This window comes from Salvelinus fontinalis, chromosome 11 (genome assembly GCF_029448725.1).
Source record: "Salvelinus fontinalis isolate EN_2023a chromosome 11, ASM2944872v1, whole genome shotgun sequence".
Lineage (NCBI taxonomy): Eukaryota > Metazoa > Chordata > Actinopteri > Salmoniformes > Salmonidae > Salvelinus > Salvelinus fontinalis.
Genome location: NC_074675.1, coordinates 715,419 through 729,964, shown reverse-complemented (window position 1 = coordinate 729,964; position 14,546 = coordinate 715,419). Strand labels below are relative to the sequence as shown.

Genomic DNA, 14,546 nt, shown 5'->3' with positions numbered 1-14,546 from the left:
TTTACATTTAAGTCATTTAGCAGACGCTCTTATCCAGAGCGACTTACAAATTGGTGCATTCACCTTATGATATCCAGTGGAACAACCACTTTACAATAGTGCATCTAACTCTTTTAAGGGGGGGGGTTAGAAGGATTACTTTATCCTATCCTAGGTATTCCTTAAAGAGGTGGGGTTTCAGGTGTCTCCGGAAGGTGGTGATTGACTCCGCTGACCTGGCGTCGTGAGGGAGTTTGTTCCACCATTGGGGTGCCAGAGCAGCGAACAGTTTTGACTGGGCTGAGCGGGAACTGTACTTCCTCAGAGGTAGGGAGGCGAGCAGGCCAGAGGTGGATGAACGCAGTGCCCTTGTTTGGGTGTAGGGCCTGATCAGAGCCTGAAGGTACGGAGGTGCCGTTCCCCTCACAGCTCCGTAGGCAAGCACCATGGTCTTGTAGCGGATGCGAGCTTCAACTGGAAGCCAGTGGAGAGAGCGGAGGAGCGGGGTGACGTGAGAGAACTTGGGAAAGTTGAACACCAGACGGGCTGCGGCGTTCTGGATGAGTTGTAGGGGTTTAATGGCACAGGCAGGGAGCCCAGCCAACAGCGAGTTGCAGTAATCCAGACGGGAGATGACAAGTGCCTGGATTAGGACCTGCGCCGCTTCCTGCGTGAGGCAGGGTCGTACTCTGCGAATGTTGTAGAGCATGAACCTACAGGAACGGGTCACCGCCTTGATGTTAGTTGAGAACGACAGGGTGTTGTCCAGGATCACGCCAAGGTTCTTAGCACTCTGGGAGGAGGACACAATGGAGTTGTCAACCGTGATGGCGAGATCATGGAACGGGCAGTCCTTCCCCGGGAGGAAGAGCAGCTCCGTCTTGCCGAGGTTCAGCTTGAGGTGGTGATCCGTCATCCACACTGATATGTCTGCCAGACATGCAGAGATGCGATTCACCACCTGGTTATCAGAGGGGGGAAAGGAGAAGATTAATTGTGTGTCGTCTGCATAGCAATGATAGGAGAGACCATGTGAGGATATGACAGAGCCAAGTGACTTGGTGTATAGCGAGAATAGGAGAGGGCCTAGAACAGAGCCCTGGGGGACACCAGTGGTGAGAGCACATGGTGCGGAGACAGATTCTCGCCACGCCACCTGGTAGGAGCGACCTGTCAGGTAGGACGCAATCCAAGCGTGGGCCGCGCCGGAGATGCCCAGCTCGGAGAGGGTGGAGAGGAGGATCTGATGGTTCACAGTATCAAAGGCAGCCGATAGGTCTAGAAGGATGAGAGCAGAGGAGAGAGAGTTAGCTTTAGCAGTGCGGAGCGCCTCCGTGACACAGAGAAGAGCAGTCTCAGTTGAATGACTAGTCTTGAAACCTGACTGATTTGGATCAAGAAGGTCATTCTGAGAGAGATAGCAGGAGAGCTGGCCAAGGACGGCACGTTCAAGAGTTTTGGAGAGAAAAGAAAGAAGGGATACTGGTCTGTAGTTGTTGACATCGGAGGGATCGAGTGTAGGTTTTTTCAGAAGGGGTGCAACTCTCGCTCTCTTGAAGACGGAAGGGACGTAGCCAGCGGTCAAGGATGAGTTGATGAGCGAGGTGAGGTAAGGGAGAAGGTCTCCGGAAATGGTCTGGAGAAGAGAGGAGGGGATAGGGTCAAGCGGGCAGGTTGTTGGGCGGCCGGCCGTCACAAGACGCAAGATTTCATCTGGAGAGAGAGGGGAGAAAGAGGTCAAAGCACAGGGTAGGGCAGTGTGAGCAGAACCAGCGGTGTCGTTTGACTTAGCAAACGAGGATCGGATGTCGTCGACCTTCTTTTGAAAATGGTTGACGAAGTCATCCGCAGAGAGGGAGGAGGGGGGAGGAGGGGGAGGAGGATTCAGGAGGGAGGAGAAGGTGGCAAAGAGCTTCCTAGGGTTAGAGGCAGATGCTTGGAATTTAGAGTGGTAGAAATTGGCTTTAGCAGCAGAGACAGAAGAGGAGAATGTAGAGAGGAGGGAGTGAAAGGATGCCAGGTCCGCAGGGAGGCGAGTTTTCCTCCATTTCCGCTCGGCTGCCCGGAGCCCTGTTCTGTGAGCTCGCAATGAGTCGTCGAGCCACGGAGCAGGAGGGGAGGACCGAGCCGGCCTGGAGGATAGGGGACATAGAGAGTCAAAGGATGCAGAAAGGGAGGAGAGGAGGGTTGAGGAGGCAGAATCAGGAGATAGGTTGGAGAAGGTTTGAGCAGAGGGAAGAGATGATAGGATGGAAGAGGAGAGAGTAGCGGGGGAGAGAGAGCGAAGGTTGGGACGGCGCGATACCATCCGAGTAGGGGCAGTGTGGGAAGTGTTGGATGAGAGCGAGAGGGAAAAGGATACAAGGTAGTGGTCGGAGACTTGGAGGGGAGTTGCAATGAGATTAGTGGAAGAACAGCATCTAGTAAAGATGAGGTCAAGCGTATTGCCTGCCTTGTGAGTAGGGGGGGAAGGTGAGAGGGTGAGGTCAAAAGAGGAGAGGAGTGGAAAGAAGGAGGCAGAGAGGAATGAGTCAAAGGTAGACGTGGGGAGGTTAAAGTCACCCAGAACTGTGAGAGGTGAGCCATCCTCAGGAAAGGAACTTATCAGGGCGTCAAGCTCATTGATGAACTCTCCAAGGGCACCTGGAGGGCGATAAATGATAAGGATGTTAAGCTTGAAAGGGCTGGTAACTGTGACAGCATGGAATTCAAAGGAGGCGATAGACAGATGGGTCAGGGGAGAAAGAGAGAATGTCCACTTGGGAGAGATGAGGATCCCAGTGCCACCACCCCGCTGACCAGAAGCTCTCGGGGTGTGCGAGAACACGTGGGCAGACGAGGAGAGAGAAGTAGGAGTAGCAGTGTTATCAGTGGTAATCCATGTTTCCGTCAGTGCCAAGAAGTCGAGGGACTGGAGGGAAGCATAGGCTGAGATGAACTCTGCCTTGTTGGCCGCAGATCGGCAGTTCCAGAGGCTGCCTGAGACCTGGAACTCCACGTGGGTCGTGCGCGCTGGGACCACCAGGTTAGAGTAGCAGCGGCCACGCGGTGTGAAGCGTTTGTATGGTCTGTGCAGAGAGGAGAGAACAGGGATAGACAGACACATAGTTGACAGGCTACAGAAGAGGCTACGCTAATGCAAAGGAGACTGGAATGACAAGTGGACTACACGTCTCGAATGTTCAGAAAGTTAAGCTTACGTTGCAAAAAATCTTATTGACTAAAATGATATAGTACTGCTGGCTGGTGAAATAGGCTAGCTAGCAGTGGCTGCGTTGTTGACTTTGTTTGAAAGTGTAGCTGGCTAGGTAACCTCTAACTGGCTAGGTAACCTCGACAATTACTCTAGACTACACAATTATCTTGGATACAAAGACGGCTATGTAGCCAGCTAAGATCAAACAAATCAAACTGTTGTACTGTAATGAAACCAATGGTGTGGGGTCCAGGTGGATGTCATGGTATTGGTGATGGTGTAGGGTCCAGGTGGATGTCATGGTATTGGTGATGGTGTAGGGTCCAGGTGGATGTCATGGTATTGGTGATGGTGTAGGGTCCAGGTGGATGTCATGGTATTGGTGATGGTGTAGGGTCCAGGTGGATGTAATGGTATTGGTGATGGTGTGGGGTCCAGGTGGATGTAATGGTATTGGTGATGGTGTAGGGTCCAGGGATGTAATGGTATTGGTGATGGTGTGGAGTCCAGGTGGATGTCATGGTATTGGTGATGGTGTGGGGTCCAGGTGGATGTCATGCTATTGGTGATGGTGTGGGGTCCAGGTGGATGTAATGTTATTGGTGATGGTGTAGGGTCCAGGTGGATGTCATGGTATTGGTGATGGTGTAGGGTCCAGGGAAGTAATGGTATTGGTGATGGTGTGGGGTCCAGGTGGATGTCATGGTATTGGTGATGGTGTAGGGTCCAGGTGGATGTCATGGTATTGGTGATGGTGTAGGGTCCAGGTGGATGTAATGGTATTGGTGATGGTGTAGGGTCCAGGTGGATGTAATGGTATTGGTGATGGTGTGGGGTCCAGGTGGATGTCATGGTATTGGTGATGGTGTGGGGTCCAGGGATGTCATGTTATTGGTGATGGTGTGGGGTCCAGGGATGTAATGGTATTGGTGATGGTGTAGGGTCCAGGTGGATGTCATGTTATTGGTGATGGTGTAGGGTCCAGGTGGATGTAATGTTATTGGTGATGGTGTAGGGTCCAGGTGGATGTAATGTTATTGGTGATGGTGTGGGGTCCAGGTGGATGTCATGGTATTGGTGATGGTGTAGGGTCCAGGTGGATGTCATGTTATTGGTGATGGTGTGGGGTCCAGGTGGATGTCATGGTATTGGTGATGGTGTAGGGTCCAGGTGGATGTAATGTTATTGGTGATGGTGTGGGGTCCAGGTGGATGTCATGGTATTGGTGATGGTGTAGGGTCCAGGTGGATGTAATGGTATTGGTGATGGTGTGGGGTCCAGGTGGATGTAATGTTATTGGTGATGGTGTAGGGTCCAGGTGGATGTCATGGTATTGGTGATGGTGTGGGGTCCAGGTGGATGTCATGGTATTGGTGATGGTGTAGGGTCCAGGTGGATGTAATGTTATTGGTGATGGTGTAGGGTCCAGGGATGTAACCCCTACAGCTCCAGGTGGATGTCATGGTATTGGTGATGGTGTAGGGTCCAGGTGGATGTCATGGTATTGGTGATGGTGTAGGGTCCAGGTGGATGTCATGGTATTGGTGATGGTGTAGGGTCCAGGTGGATGTAATGTTGATGGTGATGGTGTGGGGTCCAGGGATGTAATGGTATTGGTGATGGTGTAGGGTCCAGGTGGATGTCATGGTATTGGTGATGGTGTAGGGTCCAGGTGGATGTCATGGTATTGGTGATGGTGTAAGGTCCAGGTGGATGTCATGGTATTGGTGATGGTGTAGGGTCCAGGTGGATGTAATGTTATTGGTGATGGTGTAGGGTCCAGGTGGATGTCATGTTATTGGTGATGGTGTAGGGTCCAGGTGGATGTCATGGTATTGGTGATGGTGTAGGGTCCAGGTGGATGTCGTGGTATTGGTGATGGTGTAGGGTCCAGGTGGATGTCATGGTATTGGTGATGGTGTAGGGTCCAGGTGGATGTCATGGTATTGGTGATGGTGTAGGGTCCAGGTAGATGTCATGTTATTGGTGATGGTGTAGGGTCCAGGGATGTAACCCCTGGCTGTGTGTGTTATTATCAGTCAGACTGAGACGAGGGAACGGAAGAGTCTTTGCCTTCCTGAGTTGTTTGTGCCGTTCACCACTAATATCCCTCACCGCCAGCGTTCTACATGGGATTCAAGGAGGCCGAGGATGCAATGGGCCTGTTGTAATTACACCCCGGTCATTCATCTTCACAACCAGACATTGCACAACCAATTTAGTCAAATCCCTGTAATAACGGCTGCTTGAAACATTTACATTTACATTACATTTATGTCATTTAGCAGACGCTCCTATCCAGAGCGACTTACAAATTGGTGCATTCAACTTATGATATCCAGTGGAACAACCACTTTACAATAGTGCATCTAACTCTTTTAAGGGGGGGGGGGGGGGGGTTAGAGGGATTACTTTATCCTATCCTAGGTATTCCTTAAAGAGGTGGGGTTTCAGGTGTCTCCGGAAGGTGGTGATTGACTCCGCTGACCTGGCGTCGTGAGGGAGTTTGTTCCACCATTGGGGTGCCAGAGCAGCGAACAGTTTTGACTGGGCTGAGCGGGAACTGTACTTCCTCAGAGGTAGGGAGGCGAGCAGGCCAGAGGTGGATGAACGCAGTGCCCTTGTTTGGGTGTAGGGCCTGATCAGAGCCTGAAGGTACGGAGGTGCCGTTCCCCTCACAGCTCCGTAGGCAAGCACCATGGTCTTGTAGCGGATGCGAGCTTCAACTGGAAGCCAGTGGAGAGAGCGGAGGAGCGGGGTGACGTGAGAGAACTTGGGAAGGTTGAACACCAGACGGGCTGCGGCGTTCTGGATGAGTTGTAGGGGTTTAATGGCACAGGCAGGGAGCCCAGCCAACAGCGAGTTGCAGTAATCCAGACGGGAGATGACAAGTGCCTGGATTAGGACCTGCGCCGCTTCCTGTGTGAGGCAGGGTCGTACTCTACGAATGTTGTAGAGCATGAACCTACAGGAACGGGTCACCGCCTTGATGTTAGTTGAGAACGACAGGGTGTTGTCCAGGATCACGCCAAGGTTCTTAGCACTCTGGGAGGAGGACACAATGGAGTTGTCAACCGTGATGGCAAGATCATGGAACGGGCAGTCCTTCCCCGGGAGGAAGAGCAGCTCTGTCTTGCCGAGGTTCAGCTTGAGGTGGTGATCCGTCATCCACACTGATATGTCTGCCAGACATGCAGAGATGCGATTCGCCACCTGGTTGTCAGAAGGGGGAAAGGAGAAGATTAATTGTGTGTCGTCTGCATAGCAATGATAGGAGAGACCATGTGAGGATATGACAGAGCCAAGTGACTTGGTGTATAGCGAGAATAGGAGAGGGCCTAGAACAGAGCCCTGGGGGACACCAGTGGTGAGAGCACGTGGTGCGGAGACAGATTCTCGCCACACCACCTGGTAGGAGCGACCTGTCAGGTAGGACGCAATCCAAGCGTGGGCCGCGCCGGAGATGCCCAGCTCGGAGAGGGTGGAGAGGAGGATCTGATGGTTCACAGTATCAAAGGCAGCCGATAGGTCTAGAAGGATGAGAGCAGAGGAGAGAGAGTTAGCTTTAGCAGTGCGGAGCGCCTCCGTGACACAGAGAAGAGCAGTCTCAGTTGAATGACTAGTCTTGAAACCTGACTGATTTGGATCAAGAAGGTCATTCTGAGAGAGATAGCAGGAGAGCTGGCCAAGGACGGCACGTTCAAGAGTTTTGGAGAGAAAAGAAAGAAGGGATACTGGTCTGTAGTTGTTGACATCGGAGGGATCGAGTGTAGGTTTTTTCAGAAGGGGTGCAACTCTCGCTCTCTTGAAGACGGAAGTGACGTAGCCAGCGGTCAAGGATGAGTTGATGAGCGAGGTGAGGTAAGGGAGAAGGTCTCCGGAAATGGTCTGGAGAAGAGAGGAGGGGATAGGGTCAAGCGGGCAGGTTGTTGGGCGGCCGGCCGTCACAAGACGCGAGATTTCATCTGGAGAGAGAGGGGAGAAAGAGGTCAAAGCACAGGGTAGGGCAGTGTGAGCAGAACCAGCGGTGTCGTTTAACTTAGCAAACGAGGATCGGATGTCGTCGACCTTCTTTTGAAAATGGTTGACGAAGTCATCCGCAGAGAGGGAGGGGGGGGGGGAGGCGGAGGAGGATTCAGGAGGGAGGAGAAGGTGGCAAAGAGCTTCCTAGGGTTAGAGGCAGATGCTTGGAATTTAGAGTGGTAGAAAGTGGCTTTAGCAGCAGAGACAGAAGAGGAGATTGTAGAGAGGAGGGAGTGAAAGGATGCCAGGTCCGCAGGGAGGCGAGTTTTCCCTCATTTCCGCTCGGCTGCCCGGAGCCCGGTTCTGTGAGCTCGCAATGAGTCGTCGAGCCACGGAGCAGGAGGGGAGGACCGAGCCGGCCTGGAGGATAGGGGACATAGAGAGTCAAAGGATGCAGAAAGGGAGGACAGGAGGGTTGAGGAGGCAGAATCAGGAGATAGGTTGGAGAAGGTTTGAGCAGAGGGAAGAGATGATAGGATGGAAGAGGAGAGAGTAGCGGGGGAGAGAGAGCGAAGGTTGGGACGGCGCGATACCATCCGAGTGGGGGCAGTGTGGGAAGTGTTGGATGAGAGCGAGAGGGAGAAGGATACAAGGTAGTGGTCGGAGACTTGGAGGGGAGTTGCAATGAGATTAGTGGAAGAACAGCATCTAGTAAAGATGAGGTCAAGCGTATTGCCTGCCTTGTGAGTAGGGGGGGAAGGTGAGAGGGTGAGGTCAAAAGAGGAGAGGAGTGGAAAGAAGGAGGCAGAGAGGAATGAGTCAAAGGTAGACGTGGGGAGGTTAAAGTCACCCAGAACTGTGAGAGGTGAGCCATCCTCAGGAAAGGAACTTATCAAGGCGTCAAGCTCATTGATGAACTCTCCAAGGGAACCTGGAGGGCGATAAATGATAACGATGTTAAGCTTGAAAGGGCTGGTAACTGTGACAGCATGGAATTCAAAGGAGGCGATAGACAGATGGGTCAGGGGAGAAAGAGAGAATGTCCACTTGGGAGAGATGAGGATCCCAGTGCCACCACCCCGCTGACCAGAAGCTCTCGGGGTGTGCGAGAACACGTGGGCAGATGAGGAGAGAGCAGTAGGAGTAGCAGTGTTATCTGTGGTAATCCATGTTTCTGTCAGTGCCAAGAAGTCGAGGGACTGGAGGGAAGCATAGGCTGAGATGAACTCTGCCTTGTTGGCCGCAGATCGGCAGTTCCAGAGGCTGCCGGAGACCTGGAACTCCACGTGGGTCGTGCGCGCTGGGACCACCAGGTTAGAGTGGCAGCGGCCACGCGGTGTGAAGCGTTTGTATGGTCTGTGCAGAGAGGAGAGAAGAGGGATAGACAGACACATAGTTGACAGGCTACAGAAGAGGCTACGCTAATGCAAAGGAGATTGGAATGACAAGTGGACTACACGTCTCGAATGTTCAGAAAGTTACGTTGCAAAAAATCTTATTGACTAAAATGATAGTTGGCTAGCTGGCTAGCTAGCAGTGTTGCTAGCAGTGTTGACTAGGTAGGAGAACGGCGGCACTAGCTAACGGCGGCGCTAGCTAACCTCGATAATTACTCGATAATTACTCTAAACTACACAATTTTCTTAGATACAAAGACAGCAAAGACAACTATGTAGCTAGCTAACACTACACTAATCAAGTCGTTCCGTTGTAATGTAATAGTTCCTACAGTGCTGCTATTCGGTAGAAGTTAGCTAGCTGGCTAGCTAGCAGCTAGCAGTGTTGACTACGTTAGAAGGACGAAAATAGCTGGCTAGCTAACCTCGATAATTACTCTAAACTACACAATTATCTTTGATACAAAGACGGCTATGTAGCTAGCTAAGAAAAAATTGCTAAGATCAAACAAATCAAACCGTTGTACTGTAATGAAATGAAATGTAATACTACCTGTGGAGCGAAGCGAGATGCGACTACTCGCTCCAACCCGGAACCACTAGGTCTATGTGTGTGTGTGTGTGTGTGTCTCTATCTGTGTCTCTCTGTCGCCGTCTCTCAGCGTGTCTGTCTGCGTGAAACAGCACCATCTATCTACTGTAAATGACTCACATTACGGTAGGCCACGCGATAGTGTAGTGTATTAACAGACTGATCAATGGATCTGAATACTGAAGGTCAATTGGTAAAAGACAAAAAAAACATAATTAATATTTTACAACACAACACAGATCACTGCACACAATATACTACAGACAGTATAGACAAGGTATTCACACTTCTCACACTATAGACAGTACTAAGTAGGTATGGTGGTGCTGTTTTGTACATCAGTAGGATACAGTGGTGCTGTTGTGTACAGTAGTAGAATACAGTGGTGCTGTTGTGTACAGTAGTCATATAGAGTGGTGCTGTTGTGTACAGTAGTCATATACAGTGGTGCTGTTGTGTACAGTAGTAGAATACAGTGGTGCTGTTGTGTACAGTAGTAGAATACAGTGGTGCTGTTGTGTACAGTAGTAGGATACAGTGGTGCTGTTGTGTACATTAGTAGGATACAGTGGTCCTGTTGTGTACAGTAGTATAATACAGTGGTGCTGTTGTGTACAGTAGTAGAATACAGTGATGCTGTTGTGTACAGTAGTCATATACAGTGGTGCTGTTGTGTACATTAGTAGAATACAGTGGTGCTGTTGTGTACAGTAGTCATATACAGTGGTCCTGTTGTGTACAGTAGTAGAATACAGTGGTGCTGTTGTGTACAGTAGTCATATACAGTGGTGCTGTTGTGTACAGTAGTAGGATACAGTGGTGCTGTTGTGTACAGTAGTCATATACAGTGGTGCTGTTGTGTACAGTAGTAGCATACAGTGGTGCTGTTGTGTACAGTAGTAGAATACAGTGGTGCTGTTGTGTACAGTAGTCATATACAGTGGTGATGTTGTGTACAGTAGTCATATACAGTGGTGCTGTTGTGTACAGTAGTAGAATACAGTGGTGCTGTTGTGTACAGTAGTCATATACAGTGGTGCTGTTGTGTACAGTAGTAGAATACAGTAGTGCTGTTGTGTACAGTAGTAGGATACAGTGGTGCTGTTGTGTACAGTAGTCATATACAGTGGTGCTGTTGTGTACAGTAGTAGAATACACTGGTGCTGTTGTGTACAGTAGTCATATACAGTGGTGCTGTTGTGTACAGTAGTAGGATACAGTGGTGCTGTTGTGTACAGTAGTCATATACAGTGGTGCTGTTGTGTACAGTAGTAGAATACAGTGGTGCTGTTGTGTACAGTAGTCATATACAGTGGTGCTGTTGTGTACAGTAGTAGAATACAGTGGTGCTGTTGTGTACAGTAGTCATATACAGTGGTGCTGTTGTGTACAGTAGTAGAATACAGTGGTGCTGTTGTGTACAGTAGTAGCATACAGTGGTGCTGTTGTGTACAGTAGTAGAATACAGTGGTGCTGTTGTGTACAGTAGTCATATACAGTGGTGCTGTTGTGTACAGTAGTAGGATACAGTGGTGCTGTTGTGTACAGTAGTCATATACAGTGGTGCTGTTGTGTACAGTAGTAGAATACAGTGGTGCTGTTGTGTACAGTAGTCATATACAGTGGTGCTGTTGTGTACAGTAGTAGAATACAGTGGTGCTGTTGTGTACAGTAGTAGAATACAGTGGTGCTGTTGTGTACAGTAGTATCATACAGTGGTGCTGTTGTGTACAGTAGTAGGATACAGTGGTGCTGTTGTGTACAGTAGTCATATACAGTGGTGCTGTTGTGTACAGTAGTAGGATACAGTGGTGCTGTTGTGTACAGTAGTCATATACAGTGGTGCTGTTGTGTACAGTAGTAGGATAGAGAGACATAGTTCTATAATCAGGAGACCTCTGAGAGACCCAGGTCTATAGAGAGACATGGTTCTATAATCAGGAGACCTCTGAGAGACCCAGGTCTATAGAGAGACATAGTTCTATAATCAGGAGACCTCTGAGAGACCCAGGTCTATAGAGAGACATAGTTCTATAAACAGTAGACCTCTGAGAGACATAGTTCTATAATCAGAAGACCTCTGAGAGACCCAGGACTATAGAGAGACATAGTTCTATAATCAGGAGACCTCTGAGAGACCCAGGTCTATAGAGAGACATAGTTCTATAATCAGGAGACCTCTGAGAGACCCAGGACTATAGAGAGACATAGTTCTATAATCAGGAGACCTCTGAGAGACATAGTTCTATAATCAGGAGACAGATATTCCATGTTCCTGTTCTTCCGTTCTCCTGTCTCTTCTCCATTCCCATTGTTGAACTCTCCTGGTTTTCCACACCAGGCTGGAGATGACCAGTAAATTGAGTCTAGTCTGCAACCTCCTGACTTGATATCTAGCTTCCAACGATATAAACAATAATAAACAACGATAATCTAAATATTATAATTTAAGATATAATTATTAAATTATAATTTATTATATTTTCATATTGTAACTTGTAAAGAATACTTAGAGTACATAATTTGCTGACCACCCTGCCTTTAGTCTTAGGTCTATTTCCCTGCTTTTGAGAGTAGCTGGCTAGTAGATACCCATAGACTTCCAGCAATTGCGCTAAGCTATCGATATGCTGGAAAATATAGAGAGGTAGCCGAATAGGCAGTTTGATAAGATTATAAGCCTGTGTTGTTGGAGGAATGTTACAGAGAATACGTCTCGATATGTACTGACATTGTTGTAGTGGAGGTATGTGGCACAGGAACATGGCTGTACATACAACTCATTATAAGAAGCAGCCTCGGCTTGGCGTGCTCACAGATGTTGGGCTGTAGACAGTCTCTCTCTACATATACTCTGAAGATACGCGGCGTTCCCAAACTTCTCATTCACTGGGGAAGAGGATTTCAGAAAGCCGCACATTTTTTAAATTTTTTTTTGGTATTGGAGTTTTGACAATTCTGCAATATTTATTTTGTTTTATTTTGTTTTATTTTACTGTTATAACTAACATGAGGTGCCACATAAGGACAAATCTCTCCTTACCAGTTGGGCATAATTTGCATAAATCAAATTGATATTCTTTTGAAAGGGATTAGCATTTGTCTGGGTGTAGGGGGAATAATCCCCAGAAGCAACTCTGCTGTCCGTCAAGCTGGGTACATTATATTTGTGCCTGACATGTTCAATTAAAACAATCTGCCTCTAAAATATGTCATTGTCCCCTTACAGGATTACTTGATGACACACATGTACAGCAACGCAGGCAGAGATGACTTGTGGAACAAACTGACTGAGGTATGGAATGTTGATTGCTTTTGCTCCCTGTCTCTCTCTCTGTCTGTCTCTCTCTGTCTCTCTCTCTCTCTGTCTCTCTCTCTCTCTGTCTCTCTCTCTCTCTGTCTGTCTCTCTCTCTCTCTCTCTCTCTCTCTCTCTCTCTCTCTCTCTCTCTCTCTCTCTCTCTCTCTCTCTCTCTCTCTCTCTCTCTCTCTCTCTCTCTCTCTCTCTCTCTCTCTCTCTCTCTCTCTCTCTCTCTTCCCCCCCTTGGCCGAGGGTTAGAAACACAACACTGTCCACTGGCTCCCTGCAGAACATGTCAAAATGGAAAATCTGAAAATAAACCTTTTTTTTTATTTTGTTGCTGTGTTTGCCGGATGAAACTATTTATCTTGTCTCACATCCCGTCTCCCGCTAGCACAGCTGCAGCACAGCCTCTATTGTAGAACAACATACAGAATAAAACAACATATAGGTCAGGGACTATTGGGTAACTCTCCTCTCAACAGCCAGAGAGTTCACAGTCATGCCTGGTGAACTGGACACCAATATGAGGGGGGGGACGGACACTATTGGGCAACTCTCCTCTCAACAGCCAGAGAGTTCACAGTCATGCCTGGTGAACTGGACACCAATATGAAGGGGGGGGGGGGGGGGGGGGGGGGGCGACACTATTGGGCAACTCTCCTCTCAACAGCCAGAGAGTTCACAGTCATGCCTGGTGAACTGGACACCAATATGGGAGGGGGGGGCTTTTGTCCAAAATCAACAGGGGGAATTCAAGTCAAACAACTTTATATTGTCCCTCCGCAATTATATAGCGTTGATTCAGACAATTACAACAGACAGCCAGTAAATAGATGAGACTATGAGCGAGATGAGGATTTAAAGGTGCAGTGTCATAATAATGGGTGACAGGGGACGATGGGGCTGATTGTGTTTTGTATGGTTATGTCGTGACGTGTGTTTACTCTACCAATTGATTGTTATACTCTTTACTATTTTATTTCCCTACATCCTGACGACTACGCTGAAAATGCTCATGTATTACATCTGGTAAACTAACATTCAAACATGTGTAACAGACATCGTCCAGAAGTATGTCATTATCAGGTTGATTCCCACGTTAGATCATATCGTAATGACAGTTTAAAGCACATCTTTTCCCCCTGCTGCCAATAAAAGCCCCAATCAATCAGTTTATCTGAAAGGTCTCTAGCTCTCTGACCATTGGCTAATGTCCTCGGGCTAAACTGCCTCCGGTCCTTCTATTGGCCCGAAGAAGAGGGAGAATCCCCTGCTCTGGTCTCGTCTGGTCTCTGATCTATAAAACATGTCAATGATCAAACAGCTGTTAAAGACCAAGTCATTCACTGCAGATGTCTTGGTCTTGTGATATCTGTAGTCAAATGACGCCTCTTGGTTGGAATGTTATTTTTCATAAAATCATAATTAATAAACCATTTTTTTTTTACGCTGAAAATCCATTGTTTCTACATCAAATGGTTTTGTTATATTTCAGACTTCTGTGATGTATATTAAGTGAAATATTGGTGAAAAGTGAAAAATTGTAGACCTCCACAAGTCTGGTTCATCCTTGGGAGAAATTTCCAAATGCCTGAAAGTACCACATTCATCTGTACAAACAATAGTACGCAAGTATAAACACCGTGGGACCACACAGCCGTCATACTGCTCAGGAAGGAGATGCGTTCTTTCTCCTAGAGATGAACGTACTTTGGTGCGAAACGTGCAAATCAATCCCAGAACCACAGCAAAGGACCTTGTGAAGATGCTGGAGGAAACAGGTACAAAAGTATCTATATCCACAGTAAAACGAGTCCTATATCGACATAACCTGAAAGGCCCCTCAGCAAGGAAGAAGCCACTGCTCCAAAACCACCATAAAAAAGCCAGACTACGGTTTGCAGCTGCACATGGGAACAAAGATCATACTTTTTGGAGAAATGCCCTCTGGTCTGATGAAACAAATATAGAACTGTTTGGCCATAATGACCATCGTTATGTTTGGAGGAAAAAGGGGGAGGCTTACAAGCCGAAGAACACCATCCCAACCGTGAAGCACGGGGGTGGCAGCATCATGTTGTGGGGGTGCCCAAGTTAAACAATTTAAAGGCAACGCT

General features: G+C 48.3%; 1 protein-coding gene across 1 annotated transcript; it reads right to left on the bottom strand.

The window, feature by feature from the left end:
* LOC129864770 (uncharacterized) lies at positions 1 to 1,789 on the bottom strand. The gene is made up of 2 exons (XM_055937065.1): positions 1,136 to 1,789; positions 1 to 940 (listed from the first exon to the last, which is right to left on the bottom strand). The coding sequence occupies exon 2, from the start codon at positions 893 to 895 to the stop codon at positions 146 to 148; it is 750 nt and encodes a 249-aa protein (XP_055793040.1). The 5' UTR covers positions 896 to 940; positions 1,136 to 1,789; the 3' UTR covers positions 1 to 145.
* Between the last annotated feature and the right edge of the window lie 12,757 nt (positions 1,790 to 14,546).